Source organism: Mesoplodon mirus (assembly GCF_964341445.2).
Source record: "Mesoplodon mirus genome assembly, chromosome: 7".
In the NCBI taxonomy this organism is placed as follows: Eukaryota; Metazoa; Chordata; class Mammalia; order Artiodactyla; family Ziphiidae; genus Mesoplodon; species Mesoplodon mirus.
This window is the reverse complement of record NC_138983.1, coordinates 94,717,976-94,738,603: the sequence shown is the minus strand read 5'-3', so window position 1 is coordinate 94,738,603 and position 20,628 is coordinate 94,717,976. Positions and strand designations below refer to the sequence as shown.

Here is a 20,628-nt window from a genome sequence, read left to right as displayed (position 1 = left end):
AAGATAAGATGCATGTTCTGAAAACACCAGAGGAGTCTCTAAGCTTTGACCATGGGCTGAGCCCTGAACTCAATGCGGGTCAGCTAAATGTTGAAGGAGTGATCCAGCAATCTGCACAATGGGCAGAGGTGTGTGGTTTTGAGTGTGCATGTGGATGTGCTTGTGTATATTTGTTTTTGTTTGTTTTAGGTGCAGGAATTCAAGGAAATCTCTGTCAAAACATTAGCTAAACATGAACTAAAGGAACAGAGACTTCAGTGCGTACATACGATAAGGAAAACAGTCATTGCAAAAATAGTTTGGAAAGGTCCCTAAACAGACTACTACAGCCTTCAACAATCAAAAGCCCAGGAAACCCTGGGAAAGTGGGAGAATCTGATTTCCATAGATACCACATTATAATATTTGAAAGACAAATTTTCAACCAAAAAAATCACAAGGTATACAAAGACATGGAAAAGTATGGTCCATTTAAGAAAACAAATTAATTGATGAAACCATCCCTAAGGAAGCCCAGACATTTCTCCATTGCATATTCTTGGCTCCTTTGTCATAGATTCATTGACCATAAGTGCATGGGTTTCTTTCTGGGCTCTCTATTCTGTTCCAGTGATCGATGTTTTTGTGCCAGTACCATACTGTTTTGATTACTGTAGGTTTGTAGCACAGTCTGAAGCCAGGGAGCATGATTCCTCCAGTTGTGTTCTTCTTTCTCAAGACTGTTTTAACTATTCAGGATCTTTTGTGTTTCCATACAAAGTTTAAAATTATTTGTTCTAGGTCTGTGGAAAATGCCCTTGATATGTTGATACAGACTGCATTGAATCCGTAGATTTCCTTGGGTATGATGGTCATTTTAACAATATTAATTCTTCCAATCCGTGACTATGGTATATCTTTCCAGCTGTTTGTGTCATCTTTAATTTCTTGTATCAGTGTCGTATAGTTCCCTGGGTACAGGTCTTTTACCTCCTTAGGCAGATTTATTCTTATGTATTTTATTCTTTTTTACGTGATTGTAAATGGGATTGTTTCCTTAATTTCTCCTTCTGATAGTTCACTGTTAGTGTATAGAAATACAATAGATTTCTATATATAAATTTTGTATCCTGCAAATTTACCAAGTTCATTTTTGAGCTCTAATAATTTTTTGATGGTGTCTTTCAGATTTTCTATGTATCATGCCATCTGCAAACAGTGACAGTTTTACTTTTTCCTTTCCATTTTGGAGTCCTTTTATTTATTTACTTTTCTTGTCTGATTGCTGTGGCTAGGACTTCCAAAACTACCTTCAATAAAAGTGGTGAGAGTGGGCATCCTTTTCTTGTTCCTGATCTTAGGGGAAATGCTTTCAGCTTTTCACCATTGAGTATGTTAGCTATGAGCTTGTCATATATGGCCTTTATTATGTTGAGGTATGTTCCCTCTATGCCCACTTTCTGGAGAGTTTTTACCATGAATGGATATTGAATTTTTTTCAAAAGCTTTTTCTTCATCTATTGAGATGATCATATGGTTTTTAGTCTTCAATTTGTTACTGTGATGATAAGAGACCTAAGACAGCTACAGAGGCTAAGTGACCTTTCCCTCCCTGAATGGGTAGGTATCCTTGTTCTGCCTTCTAATTGAGTTAGTATCTGAGTAAAGAACTGCCAGGTGTCATTTAGTTCACAGTACACTGCTGTGGCAATATAGAAATGAATTTGCCTAAATCATTTGGCTTTTCTAAATTATAGTAAATGAATATACTGAATGAATACTTCAACTTAAGGAAATGTTCTTAAAAATATATTAATGTAGGCACTTCAGTGGAGAATTGAAAGCAAAACAAATAACTCAGGTAAAGGGTTGAAATTAAGGTACACTCAGTTGTATCCAGTTTCCTTCTGTAAATCTCTCTTTTTAATTAGAGTGGACAGTCATTGGAGAATATCTGACTTGGGGCTAAGGAAATCTAAGCCTTCTTGGCCACACTGTATTCTCTTATGTCGTTTAATAAAGACACCAGTTGGGTTGCTGAAAAAGTAGTGGGAAAAATCAATCCCTCACATCCAAAGGGCGGCTCTTGAAAATATGTGGATTGTTGTAGTCATTTTGCTCTTCTGGCCTCAGAAGTTCTAATCTTAACCTTAGCCCTTCATGCAGAGAGACTTTTTAAACCAATTCCCACATTACTCATTATGTGACTGTTGAATAAGAGAAACCCAGCTCTTTTCTTATGCTTTCAACCAGTTATCTTCTTCAAAAATTTGTTTGGATTGTTATACCTTAATCTTGCCTGGCAAGGGACTTATGGGAAGGTTCTTATTGTTTGAAAGTTTGGTGCCAGTATCTGCAAAGAAAGAAGAAAGTAAAGAAGGAAAGGTGTGTTTATCAAACATCCCAATAGTGACGGTGTGTGAAAGCAACTTTTGAAAAAGTTTATCTGTCAGAGTTTAGCCGTATTATTACATTTTATTTTATTCATTGAACATAAATAATTATCAGTGAATCCTTTCTAGATTTTCTAGTTTCCCAAAGTTCCCTGTATTCACATTCTAAGCTGAAAAATGGTATTTTAAGTCACTGCTCTCCACCTTATATTATTTATAATCACCCTCATGACCTCTTCCTTCAAAGAAACGTGATCCTGAGAAGTGTCCTTTGTTTGTCTTTGTGGAATAAGTGATGGGGATGCATCCTGGAGACCTGTGAGATGTTTAAATTGTGGCCTAATGAAACTAGGATGGAGAGTTCTGGAAAGATCTGGAAAGATGGCTGGTAGAGTGTGGCCAGATGTGGGAGAAGAGACACGTACAGAGGGGGGAGAGGAAATTTTCAGAGGGAGAAAATTAAACAAAGAATTCAATAAGTTTTGTTGTGTGGTGTGGGATGCAAGCCTTTCTCTCCCCCTTTCCTTCACAATCTCTTTGTTAAAGACTGTGTTTTTCATTAGTTTGACTAAGATAGGATTTGCCGTTTTGTTTGGATACTGAGAATGGACCCATGGAAACAGTTACATTTGGGTTATCTCTGACTATCTTTAATGAAGAACATAAATATCGGCCACACTATCTATGCACATGCTATCACCATGCCTTTTTTGTTCTCTGTTCATATATCTAAGTCCTCTTCTTTGAGGTCAATCTCAAATCTCATCTGAAATGTACATTTATTGATAGATTCAACCCATAATGAACTGTCCCTTCTTTGTCCTCCTTAGGCTCTGATTATTTATAAAAACTCATTTTTGAACTTAGAAACTGTCCAATATGATATATTAGTTATTTCATCAGCATCTGTTATATCCTCAACACAGTTATAAGCTTTTGTGGGGCTGGGATCATACATTCTGTAATTTTTCTCAGTACTTACACTTACTTTGATAGAAAGCGCATCCATTCATCTAAACATCATTTATTGAGTGTTAATTAAATGTCTCAACTCAGTAAATATTGTTTGAATGAATGCATGCATGAATGAAGGAGTATGCAATAGGTAGCCTAATGTACCACCCGATGTGAAAAAACCAAAAACATAGACACAAAAGCAAGCCAAAAAGTGGCCCAGGACTTTCTGTAAAATATCCTGCTTTTGTTGGATGAGGCCATGAAAATCAAGATGCTCCTGAAAGGTCTTAAGAGCTGACCAAGAATGGTAAACAATTGAAATTCTCTCAGGCTTATTCAACCCTATCACTGGACACATTTATACCTCTCAGGAATGTTATTAAAAGAAGAGATTAATAAAGCTTTTAGAGATGAGTTGATAAATCTCTAAATATTTAAATCTTCATTTCCTCCTAGGTTTCTCTAATTTGGGTTTCAAAAGATTTCAAGAAACCACAGGATAATTAAAAAATTAGACATTATCTTTCTTACCTTCATGTTTTTTGATGGTAAACACATTTTATTTTCTCCATAGTGCTGCCCAGTTTCCACCAGTACAGTTCTTAAGTGAATTTTGCTCTGGATGGTGGGATATATAAGATGTAAATGAATTGTTTGTATATGTTTTAGAATTCTTCAAAAGGGCCTGGCCATGGAAATGCATTGAATATTACTTAAATAAGTAAAGTAACTTCCTCAGAATTATTATTCTATTCTGGTTAGGATACTCTCTGCCCTGGTTTGTTAAAATTTCCCTCTAGAGTGGTTTTAATTTTGTTTCTGGTAGGGTCCTAGGATTTATTGCCACACCCATCCTGCATCTGTTTTTCTTTGAATTACTCTCCTTGCAGTTTCTGATTCCTACAGGGCCTTCCAGGTTAGTGACAAGCTGGCCATCACAACTCTGGGAAGGACAGGCCTACTTTTCAGAGGTGTTGATGTTTTCTGTACCTGAAGGTTTTCAAGAGATATCAGTCTTCCTCACCACCTCCCTTGGCCCTCTTAATGGACTAAGCAGTTCCTCATGAAATTTCTGTAGGATATCTGTACTAACTTCTCAATATTGTTCCATCCTGAGTCTAAATTCCTGGCCTCAAGGTAATGTTAGATTTCTAGCTCCAGCCCCTATTTACATAAGGCCTATACTAAGGAACGGAACCCATAGACATCAGTCTGCTCTTATTTCTCTGGATTTAATTTCTCTGTTACTTTCTGAAACATGCAGGTGTTCCTTTCTTTCTTTTAATCTCAGCTATGTGCTTTTAACTTTTTCAAAATTGACCCAGAATTTACATGTGTCTCCAGTAAGAGTACATTAAATTGAGCTTAGTCTGCTCTTCTACTGGCATATTTGAGATCCAAATAATTTGCTACTTAAGTGGATTCAGTTACCTGTATATTTCAGGCACCTAAAACTCACCATGTTCCAAATTTCCCCCTTTATTGTTAGTAATTTTCTTGGGAATCTGGATAACATTAGATGGAATAAAGTTAGTGAGTGGCCCAGGATTGCCTGAAATTTTGTTTGTCAGAGTGGCCAGGGAAAGTTAAGCAAAGAAGACAACCAAATGAAAAGCAGAATCACATTATTATGGCTGAGACAAGATTCCACGCAGAGCTCTCTGTAGAACTGGGTTGGGTCATAACTTATGCCAGAGCTCTAGGTGGGGTTGACACCATCTCATGCCAAGCTCTCAGTTCTGGGCTAACGTCATCTCTGGTCCACTCTATGGAGTGGAAACTTTGGAGGAATGGCCAATGTGTTCTGCGGTGTAGGAAGAGGGAAATTGTGAACGTTCCTTTCTAAATTGTGGAGGAACTAACCACTGTAAATGTGCCTTGAACTATGGTGTTTCATTTGACCAGTCAGATCAATGACTTTCCCCTTGAATGAAATGCTGCTACGTATATGAGCAGAAAAACAAAACTGGTATAAGGAATAGATAGCTAGTGGGAAGCGGCCGCATAGCACAGGGAGATCAGCTCTGTGCTTTGTGACCACCTAGAGGGGTGAGATAGGGAGGGTGGAAGGGAGGGAGATGCAAGAGGGAAGAGATATGGGGACATATGTATATGTATCACTGATTTACTTTGTTATAAAGCAGAAACTAACACACCATTGTAAAGCAATTATACTCCAATAAAGATGTTAAAAAAAAAAACTAGTACAAGGAGATGGAGAGACTGGGAGTCTTATTTTCCCAGCAATTAACTTTTCCTCGACCATGACCTTCCCTTTGAGTCTCCTAGACCTTGGGGATGATCGCAACCCCTTGGGTTGGGTGTTTGCAACCCCATCTTCACTAGAACCTCTATAGTTAACTTTGATTTTTCCCACTCCGTCTATCCATCCCATGTATGCAGTCAGACATTTGATCTTGGACTTTTACTGACAAAATCTCCTTGAATATAACCATTTCTTTTCACTCCCACTGCTACTGCTTTTGTCACTGCCTTAACTAGGGCTTTATCTTTAAGTCCTTTATATAGATATATAAATAAAATATACAAATAAATAAAATATAATATTAATTCTGATGATTTTAAAGTCTTTTCTTGATAAAGACTTTGCCTGATAAAGATACACAATATCTTATATAACTATTTTTGTATTATCTGTTCCTTTCTTAGAATTTTAGTCATATGATTCTATCTCTTGGTATGTCTAGAACTTTTTGATTGAATGCTGACTATTTTATTTGGCTTTTTAAATTTTTCTCAGTGGAAATGTTGTTTTGCTTCAAAATATGTTACTCTACCTGGAAGTAGCAAATCTTCAAATTACAATTTTTTAAAATGCTTTCAAATATCAATACTATAGGTGTCACAAAATCTAGAAAAATGACATTTGAAAATTAACTACTGCCAGATGTGTCTCTATAAAACTTTTTCCCCACTCTTGTAGCTATATATTCTTTAACTGCCTCCTCATATGACAGTTTATGTGTTTTAGAAATAAAATTTTCAGAAATAAACTTTGTAGTTTATAGACATAGACTTCTTTTAACATGGTTGATTAGAGTTTGCTTTTAGTTATTAATAGTTTAGAAAAGTTTATTTCAGCGTCACAATTTATTATTGATAATGTCACATTAATTTTCATTGTTAACTTTGAGAAAACCTCTATGGATTACTTCCTCATAAATATTTACTATTATAAATGCATTACTGATTTCAGTACTGCTATAGGATTGTGCATTACAGGAATTCTGATAAAATACTCATTCACACCATTCCATTACACACATTATTGATGGGGTATATCCTTTTATTTATTTATTTATTTATTTATTTATTTATTTTTGACTGTGTTGTGTCTTCGTCGCTGTGCGCAGGCTTTCTCTAGTTGCAGCGACTGGGGGATACTCTTTGTTGTGGTGTGCAGGCTTCTTATTGCGGTGGCTTCTCTTGTTGCAAAGCACGGGCTCTAGGCACGCGAGCTTCAGTAGTTGTGGCTCGCAGGCTCAGTAGTTGTGGCTCACGGGCTCTAGAGCACAGGCTCCAGAGTTGTGGCACACGGTCTTAGTTGCTCCGCAGCATGTGGGATCTTCCCGGACCAGGGCTCGAACCCGTGTCCCCTGCATTGGCAGGTGGCTTCCTAACCACTGTGCCATCAGGGAAGCCCCTGGAGTATATTTTTTTTTGTTTTTTTGTTTTTGCGGTATGCTGGCCTCTCACTGTTGTGGCCTCTCCCCGTTGCGGGGCACAGGCTCCGGACATGCAGGATCAGTGGCCATGGCTCACGGGCCTAGCCGCTACACGGCATTTGGGATCTTCCCGGACCGAGGCACAAACCCGTGTCCCCTGCATCGGCAGGTGGACTCTCAACCACTGCACCACCAGGGAAGCCCTGGAGTATATTCTTGACAGCAGGAAATTTCCGTTTTGACTAAGCATTGAAGAAAACTGAATCTTTGACTTATCTTTCACATGCCTGGTGATTGAAATAATTTTCCACAGAATAACTTCTGGTTTTATATTTTTCAGTTCTTTTTTTCTTCTTCAAATGCACATGCTTTGAGAGCTGTGAAGTGCAAGACATGGCTATACTGTAAGGTGGTTTTTGTCCTTACGCTTCTGTGTCTTGTGCTAGTTAAGTCAGTAGAGTAGTCAGTAAGAGTACTGGAAGTTATTCCTGTAATGGGATATTATACAGTCAGTTACATATGGTGGTGTCTGAAAATCACATAATAGCCTCACTTAAAACATGTCCTTAGCCAGATTTCAAAAAAGCCTGTGACCAATCCAATATGATCCAACATAGCGGACTATGATAGAAGGAAAATTGGCAAAGAAATAGACGCTGGTCTTACCTGATGGAAGTTAAAATATCTCACTTTTGACAATTTTGCAAAAACCTATAATTACATGAACTAATTTCTAGGGTTCTTCGTAGGACCTAAAAAGGAACCCATAGAGTTGTGGAACAACAATAGAAGCTACTGTGATGAGAAGCCCCGGCACCACAACAAAGAGTAGCCCCCACTCGCCGCAACTAGAGAAAGGCTGCACGCAGCACTGAAGACCCAATGCAGCCAAAATAAAAATAAATAAATAAAAATAAATAGATTTATCTTTTAAAAAGTAATACTCAGGTTTGAGTCATGAGAAATTTGATGAGGAGAAATTAGCTAATGTTTTCAGAACTTTTAAAATATCAAACTCAGTCTCTAAGATCTTAGCATTATATACAACATCGGTTACTTATTAGTGGTTTGGGAAGGCCAATTTAAAATTTTCTCATCTTACTGTATTGAAATTCATGGCCCTAATGTTTTCCACGTTGACTATATGAATGATGAAGAAAAGTCAATCATGTATTTCATTTCCAACTGGACAGAAAACAATATTTTAAAAAGTGTTTGGACTACTGACTTTTGATTTCTTGTAAGGCAAATGGATAGGTAATTTTTATTCCCTGATGAGGAGAAAAATGGTGGAAGAGGGCAGGGTTAAGAATTAAGATTTCAAGAGCATGAGAGGTAGATGGCCAACCAGAGTTCCTAAGGTTCGGTGCCTGTAACTGTTGCCGCCGCTTAAGCCTGCCAAAGCAGTGGTACGGCTGCTGCGCTCGTGTTTGCTCCCTCTAGAAACGTTCTTGCCAGTAGTGGCGGCAGCGGGACTCAATTACCCCCTTTTTTCACTCTCTCCAGAAGCTCCAGATGGCGTCTTCCGTGGGCAACGTGGCCGACAGCACAGAACCAACGAAACGTATGCTTTCCTTCCAAGGGTTAGCTGAGTTGGCACATCGAGAATATCAGGCAGGAGATTTTGAGACAGCTGAGAGACACTGCATGCAGCTCTGGAGACAAGAGCCAGGCAATACTGGTGTACTTTTATTACTTTCATCTATACACTTCCAGTGTCGAAGGCTGGACAGATCTGCCCACTTCAGTACTCTGGCAATTAAACAGAACCCTCTTCTGGCAGAAGCCTATTCGAATTTGGGGAATGTGTACAAGGAAAGAGGGCAGTTGCAGGAAGCAACTGAGCATTACCGGCATGCATTGCATCTCAAACCAGATTTCATCGATGGTTATATTAACCTGGCAGCCGCATTGGTAGCAGCAGGCGACATGGAAGGGGCAGTACAAGCTTACGTGTCTGCTCTTCAGTACAATCCTTATTTGTACTGTGTTCGCAGTGACCTGGGGAACCTGCTCAAAGCCCTGGGTGGCTTAGAAGAAGCCAAGGCATGTTATTTGAAAGCAATTGAGATGCAACCGAACTTTGCAGTAGCTTGGAGTAATCTTGGCTGTGTTTTCAATGCGCAAGGGGAGATTTGGCTTGCAATTCATCACTTTGAAAAGGCTGTCACCCTTGACCCCAATTTTCTGGATGCTTATATCAATTTAGGAAATGTCTTCAATGAGGCACGGATTTTTGACAGAGCTGTGGCAGCTTACCTTCGTGCCCTAAGCTTGAGTCCAAATCATGCAGTGGTACATGGCAACCTGGCTTGTGTATACCATGAGCAAGGCCTGATGGATCTGGCAATAGACACCTACAGGCGAGCTATTGAATTGCAACCACATTTCCCTGATGCTTACTGCAACCTAGGAAATGCTCTCAAAGAGAAGGGCAGTGTTGCTGAAGCAGAAGATTGTTATCATACAGCTCTCCAGCTGTGTCCCACCCATGCAGACTCTCTGAATAACCTAGCCAATATCAAAGGAGAACAGGGAAACAGTGAAGAGGCAGTTCGCTTGTATCGTAAAGCATTAGAGCTCTGCCCAGACTTTGCTGATGCCCATTCAAATTTAGCAAGTGTATTGAAGCAGCAGGGAAAACTGCATGAAGCTCTGATGCATTATAAGGAGGCTATTCGAATCAGTCCTACCTTTGCTGATGCCTACTGCAATATGGGAAACACCCTACGGGAGATGCAGGATGTTCAGGGAGCCTTGCAGTGTTATACTCATGCCATTCAGATCAGCCCTGCATTTGCGGATGCCCACAGCAATCTGGCTTCCATTCACCACGATTCAGGGAATATTCCAGAAGCAATTGCTTCTTATCGCACTGTTCTGAAGCTTCAACCTGACTTTCCTGACGCTTATTGTAATTTGGCTCATTGCCTGCAGGTTGTCTGTGATTGGACAGACTATGATGAGCGAATGAAGAAGTTGGTCAGCATTGTGGCCGACCAGTTGGAGAAGAATAGGTTGCCTTCTGTGCAGCCTCATCATAGTATGCTCTATCCTCTTTCTCATGGCTTCAGGAAGGCTATTGCTGAGAGGCATGGGAACCTCTGCTTGGCTAATATAAGTGTCCTTCATAAACCACCGTATGAACATCCAAAAGACTTGAAGCTCAGTGATGGTCGACTGCGTGTAGGATACGTGAGTTCTGACTTTGGGAATCATCCTACTTCTCATCTTATGCAGTCTATTCCAGGCATGCACAATCCTGATACATTTGAGATATTCTGTTATGCCCTGAGCCCACATGATGGCACAAACTTCCGAGCGAAGGTGATGGCAGAAGCCAATCATTTCATTGATCTTTCTCAGATTCCATGCAATGGGAAAGCAGCTGATTGCATCCATCAAGATGGTATACACATCCTTGTAAATCTGAATGGTTATACCAGGGGTGCTCGAAATGAACTCTTTGCTCTCAGGCCAGCTCCTATTCAGGCAATGTGGCTGGGGTACCCTGGGACTAGTGGCGCGCTTTTCATGGATTATATCATCACTGATCAGGAAACTTCACCTGCTGAAGTTGCTGAGCAGTATTCTGAGAAACTGGCTTATATGCCCCATACTTTCTTTATTGGTGATCATGCTAATATGTTCCCTCACCTGAAGAAAAAAGCCGTCATCGATTTTAAGTCCAATGGGCACATTTATGACAATCGGATTGTGCTGAATGGCATCGACCTCCAAGCATTTCTTGATAGTCTATCAGATGTGCAAATAGTCAAGATGAAATGTCCTGATGGAGAAGACAACGCAGACAGCAGTAATACAACTCTTAATATGCCTGTCATTCCTATGAATACTGTTGCAGAAGCAGTTATTGAAATGATTAACAGAGGACAAATTCAGATTACAATGAATGGATTCAATATTAGCAATGGACTGGCAACTACCCTGATCAACACTAAGGCTGCCACTGGAGAGGAGGTTCCCCGTACCATTATTGTAACCACACGTTCTCAGTACGGGTTACCGGAAGATGCCATTGTGTACTGTAACTTTAATCAGTTATACAAAATTGACCCATCTACTTTGCAGGTGTGGGCAAATATTCTGAAGCGTGTTCCCAATAGTGTACTGTGGCTGTTGCGTTTTCCAGCAGCAGGAGAAGCTAATATTCAACAGTACGCACAAAATATGGGCCTTCGCCCGAACCGTCTCATTTTTTCCCCTGTTGCTCCTAAAGAGGAACATGTTCGGAGAGGCCAGCTGGCTGATGTCTGCTTGGACACTCCACTCTGTAATGGACACACCACAGGGATGGACGTCCTTTGGGCAGGGACCCCCATGGTGACTATGCCAGGAGAGACTCTTGCTTCCCGAGTTGCAGCTTCCCAGCTCACTTGTTTAGGCTGTCTTGAGCTGATTGCTAAAAATAGACAAGAATATGAAGAGATAGCTGTGAAACTGGGAACTGATGTAGAATACCTGAAGAAAATTCGTGGCAAAGTCTGGAAGCAGAGAACATCTAGCCCTCTGTTCAACACCAAACAATACACGATGGAACTAGAGTGGCTCTATCTACAGATGTGGGAGCATTATGCAGCTGGCAACAAGCCTGATCACATGATTAAGCCTGTTGAAGTCACTGAGTCGGCCTAAATAATGACTGTGTGCCCAGGAGAATTACCCCTGTAGCTGAGCCTCAGCCTTCTGGGGGAAAGGGAACTACTTTTTCAATATCATGTTGCAGATGGGTGACACACAATGATAAGAAATAGCACAGCCAGACTTGCTTCCTGCATGATCATGACAGGGAGAGACACAAGAGATGGGAAACTGCTGTTCCACAAGGAGATTCCATCGAATTTTGCCGCAGCCAGGTGTCTGGAAGGTCTGGAAGGTAAGTCTGGAAGGTCTGATCTCCCTTGGTCTTCCAGGGGATGGATGGTTAGTGTGGAAGGGAGATAGAGATTGCCCAGCCGTTTTGTGATTATCATGGATGGATTGAGTCTTCTGAATTAATTTTTTTCTTTCTATTTTGGGTATTGGAGCTTTTAAAAATGTTTGGTTTCAGGTATTTTTATTCATGTGAAGTGTATATGATTCTCTTGAGATCAGGTGTTAAGCTGAAATATTCCTTGTTTTAGTTTCTGAACTCTACAGATAAATGGGGACTTTGCTGGTGTAGTCTTTTTCTAGGTTTTATAAACCGCTTGAGCCTGTGTCAGTCATTTTAGTGTCTGACATAACGTTTGGAACTCTCAGTGCTTTGTTGGTTTGTAGATGATGGCTTCAATTCTTTTTCTGGTCCGTTTCCTTCTTCCCTTCCCCCCACTTTAAAAATTCTCCTGTAACTTGGCTAACAAAAACCAAGTCTGATTCAAAACCTCCCAGAGTGTTTCTCTTAAACACATCATCTGGTGCCAAATGAAGATTCTTAGGAGTGCTTATTAATTATGAAGGGCACAGTTGTGGTACTGTGACTGATGATAATAATAATGGATTTTTGGCCTAGAGTTTTGTCCTATTTCACCAGTGTTTTACTGTTGACTGCCCCTCTATGCTGCTTCCAAAAGTGATAGTGTGTGACAAGATGTTTACTTTCATTTCTAAAGTTTGTTTTGTTTTAGGTGAGTCCTGTTCTTCCTTTTTCTTTCAGCAGAAATGAAATTCCAGGTAAGTATAAGTATTCAAATATTTGATCAGTAGTTCACAGTTATCTCCAGTACATTAAATAACTTTCATCAAAAAACATGTTATAGGTAAAAAGCTCTGAAGGACCAGCTATGTATATGATAATTATGTTTCAGGCCTTCTAGGGTATTATATATAATAACTTGTCTTCTGGTCGTGGTCTTGAAGTCTTTATGGATTCAGCCTCAGTAGTAGCGAACTGCACTGCTACTTGGTTTGGAGTACAAATTAGACTTTAACCCTCCTGGAGGTAGAGTTTTTGGTATTGAAAACCATAGGAATGAAATTATTGTATTTCAACAAAGGATCGAGGGCTTGAGGCTTAAACAAGCCAACATATGTGTGGGAAGCAGTCAGCCTTGAGAGCACCTTCGGACATGCCAGGCATGCCGCTGCTGCTCGAAGGGACTGTCCCTACTTGTTCCCCTCCTTGTTCCATTCCATGGAAGATAAATCACCAGGGCCCAGAAATCAGAAAGAAAGTAAAATGAGACAAGCAAAGCTGTCTCCCCCTGCACATGCAGGTTATTTTGGATGATTCTGGGTTTATGGGTTTTCTCCCAGGGAAGTTAACCTTGAGCCGAGACAGTCATTAGATAATGTAAACCACCGTCTGGCAACCTTCCCTTTTCTAGTCTATATAATCTGTACCTGTAGCATAATAAAACTTACCTTGCAACCATCAGTTGTCTTGGTCCTTCTGACCCCATTCGTTGGTGCTACTTCAGTTCCTTACCCCGTCCCTTCTGACCCTGGGCGGTGAAATCCTCTTTCTGAGGCTGGTCCATGGCAAGTGGCGCCCGAACAGGGACCTGAAGCGTGAAGGCAATTAAAAGGAAAAGAAAGTGCAGGTAAGAGAACCCTTATGCAAAATATGTGTGGCCACGAGTAAAAGTGAAACTAATAGAGGCATAAGGCAACAGTCAGAAGTAAAAGAAGATGGGGCAAAAGGGCTCCAAGGAGCGTGAATTATTTGCTCAGGTTTTACTTTCCATGCTTATAGCTTGGGGTAATAAAGTTTCTACCTTACAGGTGACTGAATTTTTGCAGCATATCCATGATGTATCTCCCTGGTTTCCTGATGGCGGCTCTGTGACACAGAAATCTGGCAGAAAGTTGGAGAAGATTTAAAAAATTATTATGAGTCTCGAGGGCCTACTCATACTGCTGTTGTTACATTTAGTTTGTGGAATCTGATAAAAATATGTTTAGGTTCTTCTCATGATAGTGTTGATTTGAATGTAAAGTCAGAAAAACATAAGCCTCTGACAGAAGACAAGACTGTATTATCAGCTACTGTGTCGCCACTTCCTAAACCAAAAGAGCTAATTAATTTAAATATTTCAGATGAAGAGGAACATTTTGACTTAACCGATGAGGCTTTTAAACATAAAAGAGAGAGAGAAAAAAAACATAAAAGAGAGAATCATCCTGAGGATGATTTTCTAATGGCTATGATAGATAAGTCAGTGAAAAAGCTGCAAATTAGTAAGGACTGTCTTCCTCAAAAATCTACATCTGTAAAAATGGTCAGTCTCTTGCAACGTGCTGTATAAGCAGCAATAAAACGAGGAGAAGATCCTATTTTCTGTTGTCCTGTCATAGAAAGACCTGATCCTGATCATCCTCAACAGGCTATTAGGGAGCATCAGGCTCTTCCTTTTAAAGTTTTGAAAGATTTAAAATCTGCTTGTGCTCAGTATGGGCCCACTGCTCCTTTTACTACTGCTATGGTTGACACTATTGCAGGAGAAGCTCTTTCCCCCGCCGATTGGAAGTCTATTGCACGAGCTTGTTTAAATGGTGGAGATTATTTAATATGGAAGTTTGATTTTTATGAACGGGCTGCTGAACAAGCAGAAAAGAATGCTACCCATGATATTCCAGTGGATTATCATACGCTGATTGGGGAAGGACCATATATTTCTTTACAAGATTAATTAACTTATACCTTTGTTGCTTATCCTCAAATAAATCATTTGGCATTACAAGGCTGGAGGAAATTACCTTCTACACACAAAACTGAGGATCTTTCAAAAATGAGACAGGGACTTGATGAACCATATGCTGATTTTGTAGATAGATTGTTACAGGCGGTGGGGAGACTCATTGTGGAGATAGATTGTTACAGGCGGTGGGGAGACTCATTGTGGATGGACTCACTGGTACAATTGTAGTTAAGCAACTTGCTTTTGAACACGCTAATAATGCAGGTCAGGCTGCGATTCGACCTTGGAGAAAACGGGGAACACTGGAGGATTATATTCGCCTTTGTGCAGACATTGGGCCTGCTTATATACAGGGTGCTGCAGCATTAACTAAAGTGGGGTTTAAAAACAATCAAAAGAGAACAAAGACTAGTTTTCAATGCGGAAAGGCAGGTCATTTTGCTGGAGAATGTGGATCTTTTCATTGTAACCCTGCTCCTTCCTTCCCTACTCAAAAACCTCCAGATGGTCCGAAAATCCCTGGTTTATGCCCTAAATGCAATAGGGGAAAACGTTGGGCATGAGATTGTCGCTCAGTGGCCCACAGGGATGGGACACCACTGTCGGGAAACTCCTCCCGGGGCCTTCCCCGGCCCCAACAAATAATAGGGGCAACGTCTGTGTATCCTCCTCAAACTATCAATCAGACATTAACCAAAAACAAAAACATACAATATCTTCGCTCTCCAGAGCAACAGCAGGAAGCACAGGACTGGACCTCAGTACCTCCGCCCGATATGTATTAACTCCTGCAATGGGTCCTCAGGCCCTCTCTATGGGCATCTATGGACCTTTACCCAAGGGTTTGATTGGACTATTATTGGGAAGAAGTAGTGTCGCCATGAAGGGTTTAACTATTATGCCAGGACTCATAGACTCTGACTACGAAGGAGAAATAAAAATCATGGCACAAACTATTAAAAATATAATAACGATTTCCCCTGGTGATAAAATTGCACAATTGCTACTTTTGCCCTTTGTACCTCATGGAAAAATTTTACAACATCAAAAGAGAGAAACAAAGGCTTTTGGATCATCTAGTGCTGCCTACTGGATTCAGAAGATAGGGAAAGAACGTCCAGAAATGAAATGAGCCATGAATGGAAAGGTTTTTTCAGGTTTGTTAGACACTGGAGCTGATGTCTCTGTTATGACGCAGATGCACTGGCCTAAACATTGGCCCGTTAGTCCTATTATTACAGAACTTCAAGGAATAGGACAGAGTTCTTCTCCTATGCCAAGTAGTCAGTTATTATTATGGCAAGATAGTGAGGGCCATTCAGGATACTTCCAGCCTTATGTTTTGCCTGGGCTGCCTTTAAACCTCTTGGGCCAAGATATATTAAAAGAAATGGGAGTATTACTTTATAGTCCAAATTCTCACGTCTCTAATATGGTGTTGGATCAAGGATTTCTTCCCACAAAAGGGCTGGGAACAAATCAAAAAGGAACTGTCTATCCTATTGATGTGAAAATAAAAAGTGATAGACAAGGTTTGGGTTTTTCTTAGGGGCTTTGGATTCTCCTCCACTCACTGCTGGTCCAATTACTTGGCTGAGTGATGACCCTGTATGGGTGGACCAATGGCCCCTCACAAAGGAGAAATTAGAAGCTGCAGAACAATTAGTACTGGAACAATTAGGGCATTTAGAAATTTGCAATAGTCCTTGGAATACTCCTATTTTTATTATCAAGAAAAAGTCTGGAAAATAGAGGTTATTACAGGGTCTAAGAGCTGTTAATAAAACTATGCTAATAATGGGAGCTCTTCAACTAGGCCTACCCTCTCCAACAGCCATACCACACAATTATCATCTTTTAGTTATAGATTTAAAGAGTGTTTTTTCACTATTCCTTTGTTTCCTGAAGATAGAAAACATTTTGCTTTTAGCTTGCCTTCCTTAAATTTTAAGGAACCCATGAGGAGATTTCAATGGAAAGGGCATGCCTCAGGGCATGGCAAATAGTCCTACATTATGCCAAATATATGTGGCTCAGGCCTTAACTCCTGTGAGAAAAAGGTTTCCAACGTTATATCTCATACATTATATGGATGATATACTTTTAGCCACTGATAATATTTCTTGATTAGAGACTGCTTCTCAATTTTTACAACAATCCTTACAATCATTTGGCCTGGTCATTGCCTCAGAAGAAATTCAAAGACAATCTCCATTTTTCTATTTGGGAAAATATATTGATAACTCTACCATTAGGCCTCAAAAACTGCAAATTCGAGTTGATAATTGAAAAACATTAAATGATTTTCAAAAATTACTTGGAGATATTAATTGGCTAAGGCCTTCCTTAGAACTTCCTACTGCTCAGTTAGAGCCTTTATTTGATATTCTTAAAGGTGACTCAGATCCTTCTACTTCACGATCTATGACTCCAGAGGATTTCAAGCTTTCCAAATAGTTAATAGAGCTATCAGCTCTGCACAATTAACTCGAATACATACTCACCTGCCCATGTCTTTAGTTGTTTGTCCAACACCTCATGTGCCTACTGCCATCTTATGGCAAACTGTTGGAATTATTGAATGGATTCCTATGAAAACTCCATCCTCTAAAGTTATTAACCCTTATTATGAACTTATTATTAAGTTAATAATGCAAGGTAGAACTAGATGCTTACAACTTATAGGTATAGAACCTTCTCAAATTATTATCCCTTATTCAGTTAGTCAACAAAATTGGCTTTTTCAACATAGTAATGAATGGGGTCTTGTTCTTGCAGGATTTTCAGGTACCTTGGAATGCCATTAGCCTGCTGATAAATTGATCCAATTCAGCAAACTTAACTCTTACATCTTTCCTTCTATAATTAGGCAACAGCCTATTCCTCATGTACCTTTGGTTTTTACAGACGGTTCTTCTTCAGGAGTGGCTACTGTAATCATTGACGACGGAACAAAACTCATTAAAAAAACTTCCTTGACTTCAGCTCAACGTGTTGAACTGTATGCTGTCATTATGGCTTTTAAACATTTGCCTTCTATATCTTTTCATTTGTTTTCTGATAGTAAATATCTTATTAGCTTATTATTTCTTCTGGAGACTGCGACCAGAGGATATACTAATGACCCTGAATTATCATCGTCTTTTCGTTTACTTCAACAGCTTATTCGTTCCCACGATGGTCCTGTTGCAGCTCTGCATATCGTGCTCATTCTAACTTGTCTGGTCCATTGTCTAAAATGAATGCGACTGCAGATGTTTTAACTCGATCTAAACGTGATCTTTATCCTGTGCATTTTCCTCCCAAAAATAAAGTTAAAGTTACTCTTCCTCCTCAATCTCTTTTCCCTAAAGCAGGACATATCCCAATTTACCGTCCTCCTCCTTTCCGTTCGTCATGCTGTCAAGAATGGCTAAGGTATTGCATTCATTATCTTCATACTGTTGGTACTCATGGTCCATGTCCTGGACACCCTCATATTATGGTAAGTTATGATCAAACTGCTTCACAAGCAGCACAGCAATCGCATGCTTTACACCATCAGTCGGCGGCTACATTACGCAAACAATTTTCCCTTCCTCGTGGAGCCGCCCGACAAATTGTTAAGCAATGCCCACAGTGCTTACCTCACCTTCCTGTTCCACATTATGGTGTTAATCCTCGTGGATTATTACCTAGTCATTTATGGCAAATGGATGTTACTCATATCCCGTCTTTTGGGAAATTACAGTTTGTTCATGTCACTATTGATACTTATTCTGGTTTCCTCTGTGCTACAGCACAGACCCGAGAAGCTACTAAACATGTTATCACTCATTTATCACACTGTTTTGCTTTCATGAACCTTCCCAAAATTATTAAAACAGATAATGGGCCCACTCACACTAGTGTTGCTTTTGCAACATTTTGTAATTCATTACAAATTACCAATATTACAGGCATTCCATATAACCCTCAAGGACAAGGTATTATACAACGTGCAAATAGACCTTTAAAGCTAACTATTGAAAAAATAAAAATGGGGGAATTATATAGAACAACACTACATAACCTTATAAATCATGCTCTGTTTATTTTAAATTTTCTCACTGTTGACAGGGGAAAGGTTGGTGGCTGAGCCAAGATTGGCCTTTCAATCTCTGGAGGTCCTCGGGAAAGATCCGCTAACCAGCACTTGGCGTGGTCCTGATCCTGTGTTGATTTGGGGACGTGGTCACGTGTGTATATTTCCCAGATCAGCTCCTGGACCTCTCTGGCTTCCTGAGCGCTTGCTTAGTCAAGCAAATAGATGGCTCGCCACAGCTCACAACTAGTTCAGAAGATGAAGAAGCTCTGCATCTCTCCCGAAAATTTGACAGTGTTGATTCAGCAAAAGAAGAAGAAGAGGAGACCACTTGCCAGGACGACTCAAAGGAGTGATGTTCCAACTTGGGGACAAATTAAACAATTGGTTTCACGAGCTCAAGAGTTAGTGAAACAACAGAATAATCCTGTTACACCTGTGACTTTATTTTTGGCTATGTTGGCAACCATTTCATGTGTTCCCTCTGTTAATGCAGCAACTTACTGGGCCTATGTACCTGATCCTCCACTATTAAAACCCATATCTTGGTCTGAAGCAGAGTTTCCTGTATTTTACAATGATACTGTTTATGGGCCTCTTATTGGGAATATAAAACAAATCAATATGTCTGTAAATTATACTAACTGGTTTAGTACCTATCCTGTCCGTCTTAGCCCATTGAATCTGGAAACTGGATGTGTAAAGGCTATTAGTTATGAGCATACAGATGTTTATGAGGGAACGGATTAATCAATTAGTTTGTCAGGCTCTCCAGGCATCCTTCGTTTTACAGGAACCAACATTACTCTTACATGCCCGGCTACCAGCCGACGAGAGGATCTTAAGGATACCACCATTTGCTATAAAAATGGGCAACCTATTAATATTAGAGGTCGAATCTCATACGCCTCACCACTTAGGGATTCCGCTATTACTATAGCCAAGGTTACAGGTGAAGATTCAGGAAATTATTTGTGTATGAAGCGTTTACTTGGAGGACAAGGGATACTTATGGCTGGACATATGGTTACTATTCTTAAGAGAAAATCAAAAAATCAATTTCCTCCTTTTATGACCATTAACTTTCCTGGATCCAATTTTGAATGTTGCAATGCATCTTGGAATAATAACCAAATATGGTGTACTATAGATTATACCAAGGGGTAAATTCTTACCTCTTCTATTCCCGTCATAGATAGGTTTATCACATTTCAAAAGAACTGGGGTATATGGAAACTAGCTCTAACTTATTCCAATACACCTGTTATAACTTGTGTTGCTCCTCCATATACACTTTTGATTGGTTCTATTAACATTGGTAATTCTTCCAAAGGAGGATATACTATTAGCTGTGTTCATTGTATTTTTACAGTTGTATGTTCCCTTCTGCAGGAACACAATCTGTGCTTATACTAAAGTAACCCATATATGTTATGGCGCCTGTACATCTGAGAGAACCTTGGTATGAAGATACTGGAGTACAGGCATGGGTGGAACTCTCTAAAGCCTTGCAGAGAAGGAGACGCTTTATTGGGTGGCTAATAGTAAGTTGACTTGCCTTGGCTGCTCTGTCTGCTACCGCGGCTACTGCCCGTCTTGCTCTTTCACAGAGTATTAATCATGCTCACTTTGCTGATCAATTATCTCAAAATACCAGTCTTGCTTTATCTTTACAAAGTCACATAGATTTACAGATGAATAACAAGTTAGATGAATTTAAAAACGCAATTTGGGGGATTGGAGATCAGATGGCAGCATTAAAATTGAGGATGCGTTTAGCTTGTCATGAAAAGTATACATGGATTTGTGTTACTCCTTACAAGTACAATGACTGTATTTGGGAATGGGAAAAAGTAAAAATGCATCCGCTGAGTGTTTGGTCAGATAATAATATTAGTCTTGATCTTAAG

At 39.8% G+C, this 20,628-nt stretch overlaps 1 protein-coding gene across 1 annotated transcript; it reads left to right on the top strand.

Annotated features, from left to right (window-relative positions):
* The first annotated feature begins 8,322 nt into the window (after positions 1-8,322).
* Positions 8,323-12,715, top strand: LOC309807561 (UDP-N-acetylglucosamine--peptide N-acetylglucosaminyltransferase 110 kDa subunit-like). Its single transcript, XM_082627367.1, has 2 exons — positions 8,323-11,912; positions 12,643-12,715. The coding sequence occupies exon 1, from the start codon at positions 8,531-8,533 to the stop codon at positions 11,669-11,671; it is 3,141 nt and encodes a 1,046-aa protein (XP_082483493.1). The 5' UTR covers positions 8,323-8,530; the 3' UTR covers positions 11,672-11,912; positions 12,643-12,715.
* Positions 12,716-20,628: the final 7,913 nt, after the last annotated feature.